Below are 14,266 nucleotides of genomic sequence, written 5' to 3'. Positions count from 1 at the left end.
CACAGTAGATTTTTTGTTACAGGAAATGCTTTCTGTAGATTTCTTCAAAGATAATTTACATCAGACGTCCTTTTCTGTGGAATGCTGCAGAAGAGTTCCTTAGGAATTCAAACATGATAATTGGTAAACACGCAAATCAGTGAAATTACTATACAAACCCTGTACAGTAATTAGTTATGCCTCAATGGCTTGCAAGAGCGCATTTTTCATATTCTTAACTTGTTTATTTGCATTGTCCCTACCTACATGGTCCGATCGAGTGAATGATCTCATTTGTACTATTAAACGATCATTAGCCATTCTGCCTATGGAAAACACAACAGGTTCTTTAGAATGTTACTCTCCAGTGAAATATTATGTAGAATAGATGATAGACCTTCAGTCAGCTAGTTCACTGTCCTGAGTGAACATGGCGTTCATGTTGCATGCACTCACTGACATCTAGTGGCGTTCTACGGTACTGTACCTTTTTCCAGAGAGATCCTGATGATGCTACCAGTGACCACCTGACCTTGCATCGCTGCAGTAATCTCTCTCTCACACACACACACACACACACATTTAATGCGTGCGTGACCTTTTCCAAAGTGCAGCCATCTATTTGGAGCTGTGCCTGGAGATGTTAGTGAGGAGAGGATGGTTCCCCTCTTCATAGTGGGTTTTGAGCGACGTTGCTTGGAATTTGGTGAGGATGGATCATTGAGGGGATGATGAAACCCACAGAAGAGAAAAGGGTATGTAAAATATTTTGTTGAAATACCTTTTTAGTGGAGTCCAAATAGTTTCCATGATTCCATCAAACATACATTTGAGTTATTCAGTCATATTTTGACAGAACAACAAACAAAAAAAACGCTTTGAGCATCTATACTCCTTGAGAAAGTGTTTGTAAGATGGGCCTGACAAAATGTCATCAGTTCTGCTGTTTTGTGTCAGTGTGTTTTGCTCGTGACGAGTGGGTGAGGATGACCGAGAGCCAAGGTGGACACGAGCCGAACCGAACTCAAGAGTTGAGAGCTGTCGTTGTTCGCAAGAAACAAAGAGAAAGCACATTCAAACTGCGGGTCATCTTCTTGGATGACAGTGAGAGCATATTTGAGGTTGAGGTGAGAAGTGTATTTTTCATAACTATATTCCAGTCAACTTGTGACCAGAAGTTACATGTATTCATACATTTATTTACACACAGGCCAAAAGACAGTCACTGCCTTGTGTGTTTGTAAATGCAAATACCTCTGCTTATTGTAAACAGAAGTATATTCAGATGTTATCATTTTTATTATTACAGTTAAAATGATTCTTCTTCCAATTGTACTCTGTTGGCAATGCATTTCACTTCCTTTTAAGACCCCATTATCCCTGTTGACCGCATGCAGTATTTTTCCATCCAAGCCATGGGGCATTTTGTGCATCTATGTCATGAGTGAAGGGATAATAAGTGAATAAAAGAAGAGGTTGCTGAGTGGTTCGGTACAGACGGATGCGAATGACTGCAGGGCAGCTTTGAGTTAGCAGGGTTTTAAAGTGTCTAAGGTGGCCCGATTTCTTCACCCCCCTTTGGATATTGAACATAAAGCGCTTTCATTTGTTCCAGCCTACCTCTCATCATTGGACTCTTTCTTTATTCTGCAGTGAAATGCATGGTCAAGTCATGTCGAAACTCCACAACTTCACACAGCTTAGTTGGGGAAATAAATAATGATTTAAGATCTGGTTGTGATCTGTGTAAGCTGAATTACTCTACGTTGTTATTTATGTAAAGGAAATGCCAAATAAACACTTCAAAGTATAACTTTAATATTTACTGTTTACAGCAAAGGATCCTTGGAAATGATTTCTACAACAAAGTATGTGGGCACCTGAAGCTGTTGGAAAAAGAGTATTTTGGCCTTGAATTCCGTCACCAGTGTGGCAGTTATGTAAGTCGTTCAGTAGAACACATACTGTACTGTAACTCAAATATAGGTTTGACTAAGGGATGAAAAGAAGAGTGAGTAAGACATTATTTGGATACTCCATCTGTAGATGCTTTAGACTATCACTAACATTTCAACTAACTATACTAACCCTAGCCCTAACCAGTTGTGTAAAGTACCTAAGTAAAAATACTTTAAAGTACTACTTAACTCACTTTTTGAGGTATCTGTACTTTACTTTACTATTTATATTTTTGCCTACTTTTACTTCACTACATTCCTAAAGAAAATAATGTGCTTTTTACTCCATACATTTTCCCTGACACCCAAAAGTACTCATTACATTTTGACAGAAAAATTGTCAAATTCACACACTTATCAAGAGAACATCCCTGGTCATCCCTACTGCCTCTGATCTGATGGACTCAAACACAAATGCTTCATTTGTAAATATCTCTGAGTATTGGATTGTGCCCCTGGCTGTCCATCATCAATTTAAAAAAAAAATGGTTTGCTTAATATAAGGAATTTGAAATGGTTTATACTTTTACTTTTTGATACTTAAGTACATTTTAGCAATTCCATTTACTTTTGATACTTAAGTATATTTAAAAAAACAAATATTTTTAGACTAACTCAAGTAGTATTTTACTGGGTGACTTTCACTTTTACTTGAGTAATTTTCTATTAACACATCTTAACTTTTACTCAAGCATGACAATTGAGTACTTTTTCCACCACTGGCCCTAACCTTAAACCATATCCTAAACTTAAAGAGATACTTCGGAATTTTGGCAATGAGGCCCTTGATGTACTTCCCCAGAGTCAGATGAACTTGTGGATAACATTCTTATGTCTCTCTGTCCAGTATGAAGGAAGTTCGAGGAAGTTTTGCAAGCTAGTTAGCATTGGCTAACTAGCTAGCTAACTAACATGCTAGCAGATATCCATAGACTTTCAGTCACTGCGCTAACGCTAGCAAGCAGTTGCTTATCAACAGATAGTTTGTTGACATTATGACCATCTGTTGAGCATCTACAGATGGAACATCCAAATAAAGTGTGAACAAAGAAGGTACACTAAATTATGTCACTCCAAGCTTTGGATGCTAATCTGATCTGTATTTCTAATCCCAGATGTGGTTGGAACTGCTAAAGCCCCTGGCCAAGCAAGTAAAAAGTAAGTTGCAGGTACAGTTGAAGTCAGAAGTTTACATACACCTTAGCCAAATACATTTAAACTCATTTTGTCACAATTCCTGACATTTAATCCAAGTAAAAATGCCCTTTTTTTAGGTCGGTTAGGATCACCACTTTATTTTAAGAATGTGAAACGTGAGAATAATAGTAGAGTGATTTTATTTAAGCTTTTCTTTCTTTCATCACATTCCCAGTGGGTCAGAAGTTTACATACACTCAATTAGTATTTGGTAGCATTACCTTTAAATTTTTTAACTTGGGTCAAACGTTTCGGGTAGCCTTCCACAAGTTTCCCACAATAAGTTGGGTGAATTTTGGCCCATTCCTCCTGTGTGTAACTGAGTCAGGTTTGTAGGCCTCCTTGCTCGCACGTACTTTTTCAGTTCTGCCCACAAATGTTCTATAGGATTGAGGTCAGGGCTTTGTGATGGCCACTCCAATACCTTGACTTTGTTGTCCTTAAGCCATTTTGCCACAATTTTGGAAGTATGCTTGGGGTCATTGTCCATTTGGAAGACCCATTTGCGACCAAGCTTTAACTTCCTGACTGATGTCTTGAGATGTTGCTTCAATATATCCACATAATTGTCCTTCCTCATGATGCCATCTATTTTGTGAAGTGCACCAGTCCCTCCTGCAGCAAGCATCCCTACAACATGATGCTGCCACCCCCATGCTTCACGATTGGGATGGTGTTCTTCGGCTTGCAAGCCTCTCCCTTTTTCCTCCAAGCATAATGATGGTCTGGTCATTATGGCCAAACAGTTCTATTTTTGTTTCATCAGACCAGAGGACATTTCTCCAAAAAGTACGATCTTTGTCCCCATGTGCAGTTGCAAACCGTAGTCTGTCTTTTTATGGCGGTTTTGGAGCAGTGGCTTCTTCCTTGCTGAGCGACCTTTCAGGTTAGGTCGATATAGGACTTGTTTTACTGTGGATATAGATACTTTTGTACCTGTTTCCTCCAGCATCTTCACAAGGTCCTTTACTGTTGTTCTGGGATTGATTTGCACTTTTCGCACCAAAATACGTTCATCTCTAGGAGACAGAATGCGTCTCTTTCCTGAGCGGTATGATGGCTGCGTAGTCCCATGGTGTTTATCTATACTTGCATACTATTGTTTGTACAGATGAACGTGGTACCTTCAGGCGTTTGGAAATTGCTCCCAAGGGTGATCCAGACTTGTGGTCTACAATTTTTTTCTGAGGTCTTGGCTGATTTCTTTTGATTTTCCCATGATGTCAAGCAAAGAGGCACTGAGCTTGAAGGTAGGCCTTGAAATACATCCACAGGTACACCTCCAATTGACTCAAATGATGTCAATTAGCCTATCAGAAGCTTCTACAGCCATGACATCATTTTCTGGAACTTTCCAAGCTGTTTCAAGTCACTGTCATCTTAGTGTATGTAAACTTCTGACCCACTGGAATTGTGATACTGTGACTTATAAGTGAAATAATCTGTCTGTAAACAATTATTGGAAAAATTACTTGTGTCATGCAGAAAGTAGATGTCCTAACCGACTTGCCAAAACTATAGTTTGTTAACAATAAATTTGTGGAGTGGTTGAAAAACAAGTTTTAATGACTCCAACCTAAGTGTATGTAAACTCCCGACTTCAACTGTAATTCATGCAAAGTCTTGTGAATTCTGCTATGTGGACTGAATCATGCTATCTGTCGTACTAAGACAATGGGGAATGAGCATCAAGGATATTGCTCCTCTCTCCTACAGACACCAGTGATCCAACGTTCCGCTTCATAGTGAAGTTCTTCCCCCCAGACCCAGGGCAGCTGCAGAAAGAACTGACCAGGTAGGTCGCTCTCTCTTGTTCTTCTGTTGAAAAAGGTTGTGCCAATTGACATACGCCCCAGCTATACAAATGGTTTGGACCTCTTGACTAAGGGAACTTATTTGGTACAGAGAGACATGATGCTTATTCAAGACACATTCAAGCTTATTCAAGTTCCCTCTTGCAGGTACCTGTTTGCATTGCAGATTAAACAGGATTTGTCCAATGGGAGTCTTACGTGCAATGATAACAGCGCTGCTCTCCTCGTCTCACATTTATTGCAGTGTAAGTACCCTGGGTACCCTGGGGTTTGTCGTTGAAGAGTAAAGCCACATAATATGATCATGATTACAATTGAACTACAGTTTTATCATAATAGTGGCATGTGTTTGTGGTGACGTCTCCACTGTTTCCTTACACTTGTAGCAGAGCTAGGTGACTACGAGGAGGAACTTGACTTGCAACATCTAGAGAGCAAGAAGTACGTACCCAACCAGGAGTGCCTCCACAAGAAGATCCTGCGCTTCCACAAGAGGCACAGGTAGATACCTCCCGGGTTCAAGGGTCAGAGGCTAAAGGCTCTCTGGCAGCTGGGAGGGGCCAGAATAGGGCCTACACTGCTCACTGAAGTAGTTAGTGACTCAGACATACCAGGTGTGAAGGTGTGATGGTTCTGGCCTTCTGGTGGTGAGGTGACTGTCGCATCGTGTTGAGGTGACAGGGGGTTTGGTGGTTAGGTGAATTTAGGATTTTGCTAGTGCTGCGTGTGTTCCAGGGGCCAGACACCAGGTGAGGCAGACAGCCAGCTGCTAGAGGTGGCTCGGAAGCTGGACATGTACGGGATCCGCCCACAGGCTGCCAGTGATGGAGAGGGCACCAAGATCAACCTGGCCATCACACACTCTGGAGTGTTGGTCTTCCAGGTAATGGCTGGGCTCGTCACAAAGACCACTTAATGAGATGTACAGGAGTTGTACATCGGGCATGTGTAATATACTATGTTATTTCATGCAATTACAGTGGATTGTACAGCATGGACTATGTCTCTTTTAGAGAGACAGACGCTGGAAACAGATATGCCAAGAAGTAAACAGAACCAAGAGAGAAGTTTTTATTACCGAGGTTTACATTTGGACTGTTTGTCAGTTTGTACTCTTGATCTATGTTTCTCTCTTCTCCCAGGGCAACACTAAGATAAACACTTTCAGCTGGGCCTCAATCCGCAAACTGAGTTTTAAAAGAAAGCATTTTTTGATAAAACTCCATGCTAAGATTGTGGTGAGTTTTTTTTTGTTTGAGACGTTAAGTGTGACTGAGTGGTCAAATAGGATTTCATTAGTTACCAGGTGTTTGTTTGTTTGTTGGTTACATGTGGTTTTATTCAAACAACATGCTGCTTTATTTCCATAGAAATGACCTCTATTACATCTGTGTGTGTGTTTGTGTGTGTGGTCAGCCCTCTCGTAAGGACACGGTAGAGCTAGCCATGGCCAGCCGTGATGTGTGTAAGGCCTTCTGGAAGACGTGTGTAGAGTACCATGCCTTCTTCCGTCTCTCTGAGGAGCCCAAGTCCCGACACAAGTCCTTCCTCTACAGTAAAGGCTCCTGCTTCAGATACAGGTCAGACCACTAGATACGTAAGGGGGAATTTATTCATTTGTCAAAAGCCTTTACCGTTTACTCAGTTTGATAACACTGTGCTACCCCTCTCTCTAGTGGTAGGACGCAGAAACAACTGTTGGACTGTGTCAGGAGAGGTGGGAGGAAGAACCTGCCTTTTGAAAGGTTACAAAACTTATTGGGGAGGTTTCCCGAACACAGATTAAGCCTAGTTCTGGACTGAAAAGCAATCTTAATGGAGAATCTTCATTGAAGATGTTTTTAAGTCCAGAAAGAAAGGTTTGCATTGCTTGAAAATGGTTAAGCAAAGCAATAAACCCTTGTCTTTCTAAACCTCTACGTTCCAGGAAGTTCTACAAGGCCCACTATGACAACAGGCAGTGCAGGTCCTCTCCTGACCTCCTCACTGATGTCTCCAAACAGGTACAGTGCCTTCTGTTATATGGATTTCTTTGTTGCATGTTGATTTCTTTGTTTCATTTATTATTATTATAAACAGAATTTAAAGGGTGTTGAGACCTAGTGAAATACACTTGAAATAAATTGTGATTTGATAGATAAACCATTAGCAGAATTGCATGTGCTCTAAACCAAACTTGTAGATGCACAAGTGCAACAGGAGATTTCCTGTGAGTCAATTCCAACGGCTCACTTCTGCATTGTTTTTGCAGTTTGTTTTGACAACTGAAGTTTGTAATGTGAGGTAAAGTTGTAGTATGACCACATATCCTTAGGCATGCTCTTTTGAGATGACAGAACTAGGTGTCACACAGTTCAGTTTCTCCTGTATGCGTTTCAAACCTCCGGCTCAGTGCCAGTCTCTGTTCTAAATGCATTCCTGTGTCTCAAGGTGCAAATGGACTTCTGTTCTTGCTGAAGCTGAATTTTCTTGGAACGTGTTATAGACGCCACCTCCATTCCCTTAAATTGGTCCGCATGCCTCGTACTCTACGGCCAAATAAATCATTTATGATTACATGTGCCATCAAGCAAGCAGCACTTTGTGTACTCTACTTCTGAATGGGTTTCACCATCTTGCCAATGCAATCTTTTTCTGCCAAGTATAAGTGAGCCAAATCGATGTTGATACTGTCAGACACAGCCTACCGTAGGCTAAACGGCAATGCTAGTACAGAACATAGTGTATTCTATCCTGTCCTCTATCGTTTGATGTGCAGTGAATACAGACACCTACTGTGTACCTAGGACTCCTCATCCCTGCTTCTGTAAATATTATTCTGTCAGTCATGGGCGCAACTTTGGTTTTAGAAGTGGGGGGGACATAACTTGGCGGGGGGTCCTCTCATTTTTGGGGGCATCTAAAGCTAATTTCCTGCATTTCTACACAATCTAATATGATCCATGGCACTTCTAGCCGTTCTATTTAGAATAACAAAAAGTAAGCAAAAATGCCCACAGTCATCAAGCTAGGTATGAGATCATTATTAATAATGGCGCGGGAGGGGATGACTGCCGTTTTACTCCTTACCAATCGTTTTTTTTTTGTGTTGTTTGTAACTTCTTTTGAACATAATGTTTCTGCCACTGTCTCTTATGACCGAAAAAGAGCTTCTAAATATCAGAACAGCGATTACTCACCTCGAACTGGACAAAAAAACATTTTCTTTAATGAGTCTGATGCAAATGATAAACTGCTGCTCCCGGACCAGGCCCAAATCCCCGTCATTCGCATGAAGAAGAGATGTCGATACAGGGGGCGCAGATCCGGGTGCCTTGTGAGAATTCGTCGGTGAGTGGGTAACCTGCCTCTAGCATCCTTCCTATTGGCCAACGGGCAATAATTGAAGAATAAACTGGATGAGCTCCATTTGAGACTATCCTACCAACGAGACATAAAAACTGTAATATCTTATGTTTCAGAGTCGTGGCTGAACGACGACATGGATAAAATATAGTTGGCTGGGTTTTCCATGCATTGACAGGACAGAACAGCTACTTCCGGTAAAACAAGGGGTGGTGGTTTGTGTCTATTTGTCAATAACAGCTGGTGCGCAATCTCTAATATTAAGGAAGTCTTGAGGTTTTGCACCTCATGATAAGCTGTAGACCACACTATTTACCAAGAGAGTTTGTCTATATTTTTCTTAGCTGTCTATCTACCACCACAAACCGATGCTGGCACTAAGACTGCACTCAGTGAGCTGTATAAAGCCATAAGCAAACAAGAAAATGCTCATCCAGAGGCGGCGCAGCTAGTGGCCGGGGACTTTAATGCAGGAAAGCTTAAATTTGTTTTACCTAATTTCTACCAGCATGTCACATTTATTTATATTTTTTAATTTCACCTTTATTTAACCAGGTAAGCTAGTTGAGAACAAGTTCTCATTTACAACTGCGACCAGAGGGGGAAAAAAACTCTACACCACCTTTACTCCACACACAGAGATGCATACAAAGCTCTCCCTCGCCCTCCATTTGGCAAATCTGACCATAATTATATCCTCCTGATTCCTGCTTACAAGCAAAAACTAAAGCCGGAAGTACCAGTGATGCGCTCAATACAGAAGTGGTCAGATGACGCAGATTACAGGCAACATCCGCACTGAGCTAAAGGCTAGAGCTGCCGCTTTCAAGGAGCGGGACACTAATCCGGACGTTAATAAGAAATCCCGCTATGCCCTCAGATGAACCATCAAACAAGCAAAGCGTCAATACAGGACTAAGATTGAATCATACTACAACAGCTCTGAAGCTCGTCGTATGTGGCAGGGCATGCAAACTATTACGGATTACAAAGGAAAGCCCAGCCGTGAGCTGCCCAGTGACACAAGCCTACCAGACGAGTTAGATGAATTCTATGTGCGCTTTGAGGCAAGCAACACTGAAGCATACATAAGAGCACCAGCTGTTCCGGATGACTGTGATCACACTCTCCGTAGCCGATGTGAGTAAGACCTTTACACAGGTCAACATTCACAGGCTGCAGGGCCAGACGGATTGCACTGACCAACTGGTAAATGACTTTCCTGACATTTTCAACCTCTCTGTGACGTGTCTGTAATACCTACATATTTCAAGCAGTCCACCATAGTCACTTTGCCCAAGAATGCCAAGGTAACCTTCCTAAATGATTACCGACCCGTAGCACTCATGTCTGTAGCCATGAAGTGCTTTGAAAGGCTGGTCATGGCTCACATCAACACCATCATCCCAGAAACCCACTCCAATTCGCATACTGCCCCAACAGATCCACAGTTGACACAATCTCTATTGCATTCCACACTGCCCTTTCCCACCTGGACAAAAGGAACTCCTACGTAAGAATGCTGTTCATTGACTACAGCTCAGCATTCAACACCATAGTGCCCCCAAAGCTCATGACTAAGCTAAGGACCCTAAGACTAAACACCTCCCTCTTCAACTGGATCCTGGACTTCCTGACGGGCCACCCCCAGGTGGTAACACATCTGCCACGCTGATCCTCAACACAGGTTCCCTCAGGGGTGGTTCTCAGTCCCCTCCTGTACTCGCTGTTCACACAGGACTGCATGGCCAAGCACAACTATAACACCATTATTAAGTTTGCCGACGAGAAAACGATGGTAGGCCTGATCATCGACAACGATGAGAGCCTATAGGGAGGAGGTCAGAGACCTGGCAGTGTGGTGCTAGGACAACAACCTCTCCCTCAATGTGAGCTGATCGTGGACTACAGGAAAAGGAGGGCCGAGCACGCCCCCATTCACATCAACAGGGCTGTAGTGGAGCGGGTCGAGAGCTTCAAGTTCCTTGGTGCCCACATCACCAACAAACTATCCTGTCCAAACACACCAAGACAGCCATGAAGAGGGCACGACAATGTCTATTCTCCAATAGTCTCACGAATGAACAACCCTCACAAATAAAGTACAAAGACTTTTGATTGTCTTTTTTAACACATCCTCTACATCAAATATCAGCCAGCCGGAGCCGCCTGCACCCCCGACCCCCACCAGTCTAGTCAATAACACAACTTCCTTCCTATCGTTTTTATTTTATGTCTCAAGGAAAAGCAACGTTTAATATAAACACACATACACATTAACACACACAAACAGTATATCCTCCATATAATTCATATCATAGGCCTAATAGTACCGTAGAGCTCTTTTTACTTGCACACAATATAGATGGGTCACCCCGTCTTGCCCCTAGGGGTCCACAGCCCTGTAGCTCCCCAACTCAACACACCCCACTCAGCTTTAGCAGCTTAGTGAAACATTCATTATTTGTTCCAGGCAGTGTTGTAGTATTTGAGACCACATCTTGAGTGTCACATGTAGAAGTGTGCACGTTTTGTAAAACACAAAAGGGCCAGTGGTGTAGTGGATGGTATACGCAGCTATAAACCGTATACCCACTTTTCCAGTGGGCATTGCTTATACTCTCTTCTTAATCCCTAATGATGCATATCAAAAGTAGTGTAGTGGAGGTATATGACTTATTGATTATGTAGTACTATAGAGAAACATGCACAAAGTAGCCTACACAATCGCAAAGCACGTTCAAAATATTTACATGCGCGCCGCACACACACCCTAGTTTCAACGGAATATCATCTGCAGCTCTCAACTATCATGCGCAGCTCTCAACTGATTTTGGCATGAAGCAGCTCACAGAAGAATGACATCGGTAGCTGGTAGGGTAGGAAAGACATTACAACGTTTGATATCTACCAGTAAATGCTAACTAAGACAAAATGGGTATGTAAACCAAGTACTGAAAATGTTTAGTCCGAAGTGTTGGTCACGCTATTCAATACACATTTTGCGACGTGGAATTGTCATCATGCGCTGTTTGCATCAGGGCGTAGACATGGGATGGCCCTGGTTGGACAGATGTCCACCCACTGGGGGGCCAGGCCCTTGACAGGTCCACCCAATCAGGTTGATGTGGTGTAAGCATTGTTTTGGACATAGACCATCAATTTTTGGTATTTTTTCTTTTTTTTAATCAAAATTAGTTTTTGGACAGAAAATGTCTTCTGGAAAATGTGAACTTTCATGAGCCTTAATAACAAACTTGTATGCTATCGGTAAAAACAAATCAAATTGTTAAATTAGGAGCCTAGTTGGTTTAGTCACAAAAAAAGTCAGGAACCTTCCCGCTAGCCATGATGGGCTGAGATAATGGCTGCGCTGGACATGCCGAGAGATGAGTTTGGGTTGGTCTGCTATGTAGCGCGCTTCTGTCTATAACAAAGGGCTGCTCATTATGTGTAGGTAATGCTTTCTAACGTGGATTTTTAAAAAGATGGCACAAATAACTGCAAAAGTGTTGCCCTCCACCTTCTGGAGGTCAGAGCTTTGAAATCTGTGGAATGCACGGTGGAAGTAGAGTATGATAGCTTAGTAGGTCGAAAGTTCAAATATGCGGAGGGAGTCAAAAAGAGAACATACAGGCTGTTCTATAAAACACCTGTCTCCAGATTACATTTTCAAAACTAAGGGCAACCATGGCATCTGTGGCAGAGAAGGAGAAGCATTCATCCATGTATACAGGTAAGAGAGTCTACCTAGCTACATTTTCAGATATTATACATTTCAAATTTTGTTAGAAAGTAGTTAAATCGTACTGTTAGCTAGCTAGCTAACATTAGCTGGCTGGCTCGCTAACTAACGTTACATGTATGATCTGTGTAGAAATATTATTCGTATCTCAGAGCCATTTGCATTGCTAGTTATAGCCTAATGTTAGCTATCTAGCTAACATTGAATCTAGTTGGTTAACTACCTGCAGATTCATGTAGGGTAGTAATGTTATGAGTTATGGTTAATTGTTTAGCTAGCTAGTTACATGTCTAAACAAGACTCCACTATGCAAGGTACCATTTCACTGTACTGTTTACATCTTCTATATCCTGTGCATTTGACAAATAAACAGATTTTATTTGATATAATGTGTGTTTACCAGAGACGGTAATGCGAAGAACAGTATGACCTGCACCAAAGTCAAATTAGGATATAACGTTAGGCCAATGAGACAAGTTAAAAAAATGTCCAAGTTAAAAAATTCTCAGTTAGAATGCCCTGCTTTTATTTTGCCACACTCAGAACCGTAAGCTATTTTCTGTAATTAGCTCGCCATTAACTTGTAAATAATGATCTTATAGCGAGTTTATCTTCCTGTAATAACAAATACAAATTAGCTAAAGTTAAGACGTTGTCAGCTATATGATGTGGTCATTATTTGAACTGGCTAGCCAGCTAACAACGAACCAAAACATTGTTTATAAAGTTGCTTTTAGTTGCCTGGTTTGCTAGATTGACATACACTACTGTTCAAAAGTTTGGGGCCACTTAGAAATGTCCTTGTTTTTGAAAGAATAGCACATATTTTGTCCATTTAAAATAACATCAAATTGGTCAGAAATACAGTGTAGATGTTGTAAATGACTATTGTAGATGGAAACGGCTGATTTTTTAATGGAATATCTGCATAGGCGTACAGAGGCCCATTATCAGCAACCATCACTCCTGTGTTCCAATGGCACATTGTGTTAGCTAATCCAAGTTTATCATTTTAAAAGGATAATTGATAATTAGAAAACCTTTTGCAATTATGTTAGCACAGCTGAAAACTGTTGTCCTGATTAAAGAAGCAATAAAACTGGCCTTTAGATTAGTTGAGTGTCTGGAGCATCAGCATTTGTGGGTTCGATTACAGGCTCAAAATGGCCAGAAACAAATAACTTTCTTCTGAAACTCGTCAGGCTATACTTGTTCTGAGAAATGAAGGCTATTCCATGTGACAAATTGCCAAGAAACTGAAGATCTGGTACAACGCTGTGCACTACTCCATTAACAGAACAGCGCAAACTGGCTCTAACCGGAATAGAAAGAGGAGTGGGAGGCCCCGGTCCACAACTGAGCAAGAGGACAAGTACATTAGAGTGTCTAGTTTGAGAAACAGATGCCTCACAAGTCCTCAACTGGCAGCTTCATTAAATAGTACCCGCAAAACACCAGTCTCAACATCAACAGTGAAGAGGCAACTCCAGGATGCTGGCCTTCTAGGCAGAGTTGCAATGAAAAAGCCATATCTCAGACTGGCCAATAAAAATTAAGATGTACAGAAGAACACAGGACAGAGGAACTCTGCCTAGAAGGCCAGCATCCCAGAGTCGCCTCTTCACTACAATCATGGTCTTGAATTGGACTCACATTTTTCTGGTCTCGGAACCCTTGTCCCCATCCCAGTCTTGACTCGGTCTCACTCCCTCTCCGGTCTTGGTCTTGACTCGGACTCGATTTGCTCCGGTCTTGGTCTTGAATCGGTCTCGAGCACAATGCTGGTTTTAGGTGTGTTAGGCCAAGGCCAAAGTGGCAACCAACAGTACGGGCAGACCCCCAGGGCCAGGACTGAGCAGCCCAGCACCTTGGGATTTCCTAAATAGGTATCTCCCCTGACGTGGACATGTTTTCAATACAGACTCCTTTTGTTGTACAGTATTCCATATAAGGCATCCAGACCTTATGAAAGTTGCACAGTGTACCCTTAATCTTGTAATAAATAAAATCTAGTGATACATAACTTGGCATTTCTTCCATCCATTGTGGGAGGATAACCAACCTTCCAATTAATGGTATTTGCATTTCTTAGCCGCTATAAATGCTATATTACACAGTTTCATCTGATAACAGCCTCCAGTATCAACATTTCCAAGGAAACCAAAACAGTGAGAATATGCAGAGATTAAAGAATTTACTCTTTGTCAGAATTCAGCCAGCCTTCACAA

At 41.7% G+C, this 14,266-nt stretch overlaps 1 protein-coding gene across 1 annotated transcript in view; it reads left to right on the top strand.

Moving 5' to 3' along the window:
• The window catches only part of frmd7 (FERM domain containing 7), a 17,506-nt gene continuing 3,240 nt past the window's right edge, over window positions 1–14,266 (top strand). Inside the window, exons 1-12 of the mRNA XM_045716886.1 lie at window positions 1–734; window positions 937–1,106; window positions 1,815–1,919; window positions 3,053–3,095; window positions 4,851–4,929; window positions 5,096–5,193; window positions 5,335–5,449; window positions 5,684–5,831; window positions 6,091–6,186; window positions 6,365–6,528; window positions 6,625–6,693; window positions 6,876–6,951. Of these exons, the coding sequence (XP_045572842.1) occupies window positions 966–1,106; window positions 1,815–1,919; window positions 3,053–3,095; window positions 4,851–4,929; window positions 5,096–5,193; window positions 5,335–5,449; window positions 5,684–5,831; window positions 6,091–6,186; window positions 6,365–6,528; window positions 6,625–6,693; window positions 6,876–6,951 (1,134 nt within the window). The 5' untranslated portion in view covers window positions 1–734; window positions 937–965. The remainder of the gene's footprint in view (window positions 735–936; window positions 1,107–1,814; window positions 1,920–3,052; window positions 3,096–4,850; window positions 4,930–5,095; window positions 5,194–5,334; window positions 5,450–5,683; window positions 5,832–6,090; window positions 6,187–6,364; window positions 6,529–6,624; window positions 6,694–6,875; window positions 6,952–14,266) is intronic.

Source organism: Salmo salar, chromosome ssa04 (assembly GCF_905237065.1).
Source record: "Salmo salar chromosome ssa04, Ssal_v3.1, whole genome shotgun sequence".
NCBI classification, from domain to species: domain Eukaryota; kingdom Metazoa; phylum Chordata; class Actinopteri; order Salmoniformes; family Salmonidae; genus Salmo; species Salmo salar.
This window is presented reverse-complemented; position numbering and strand designations above follow the sequence as displayed.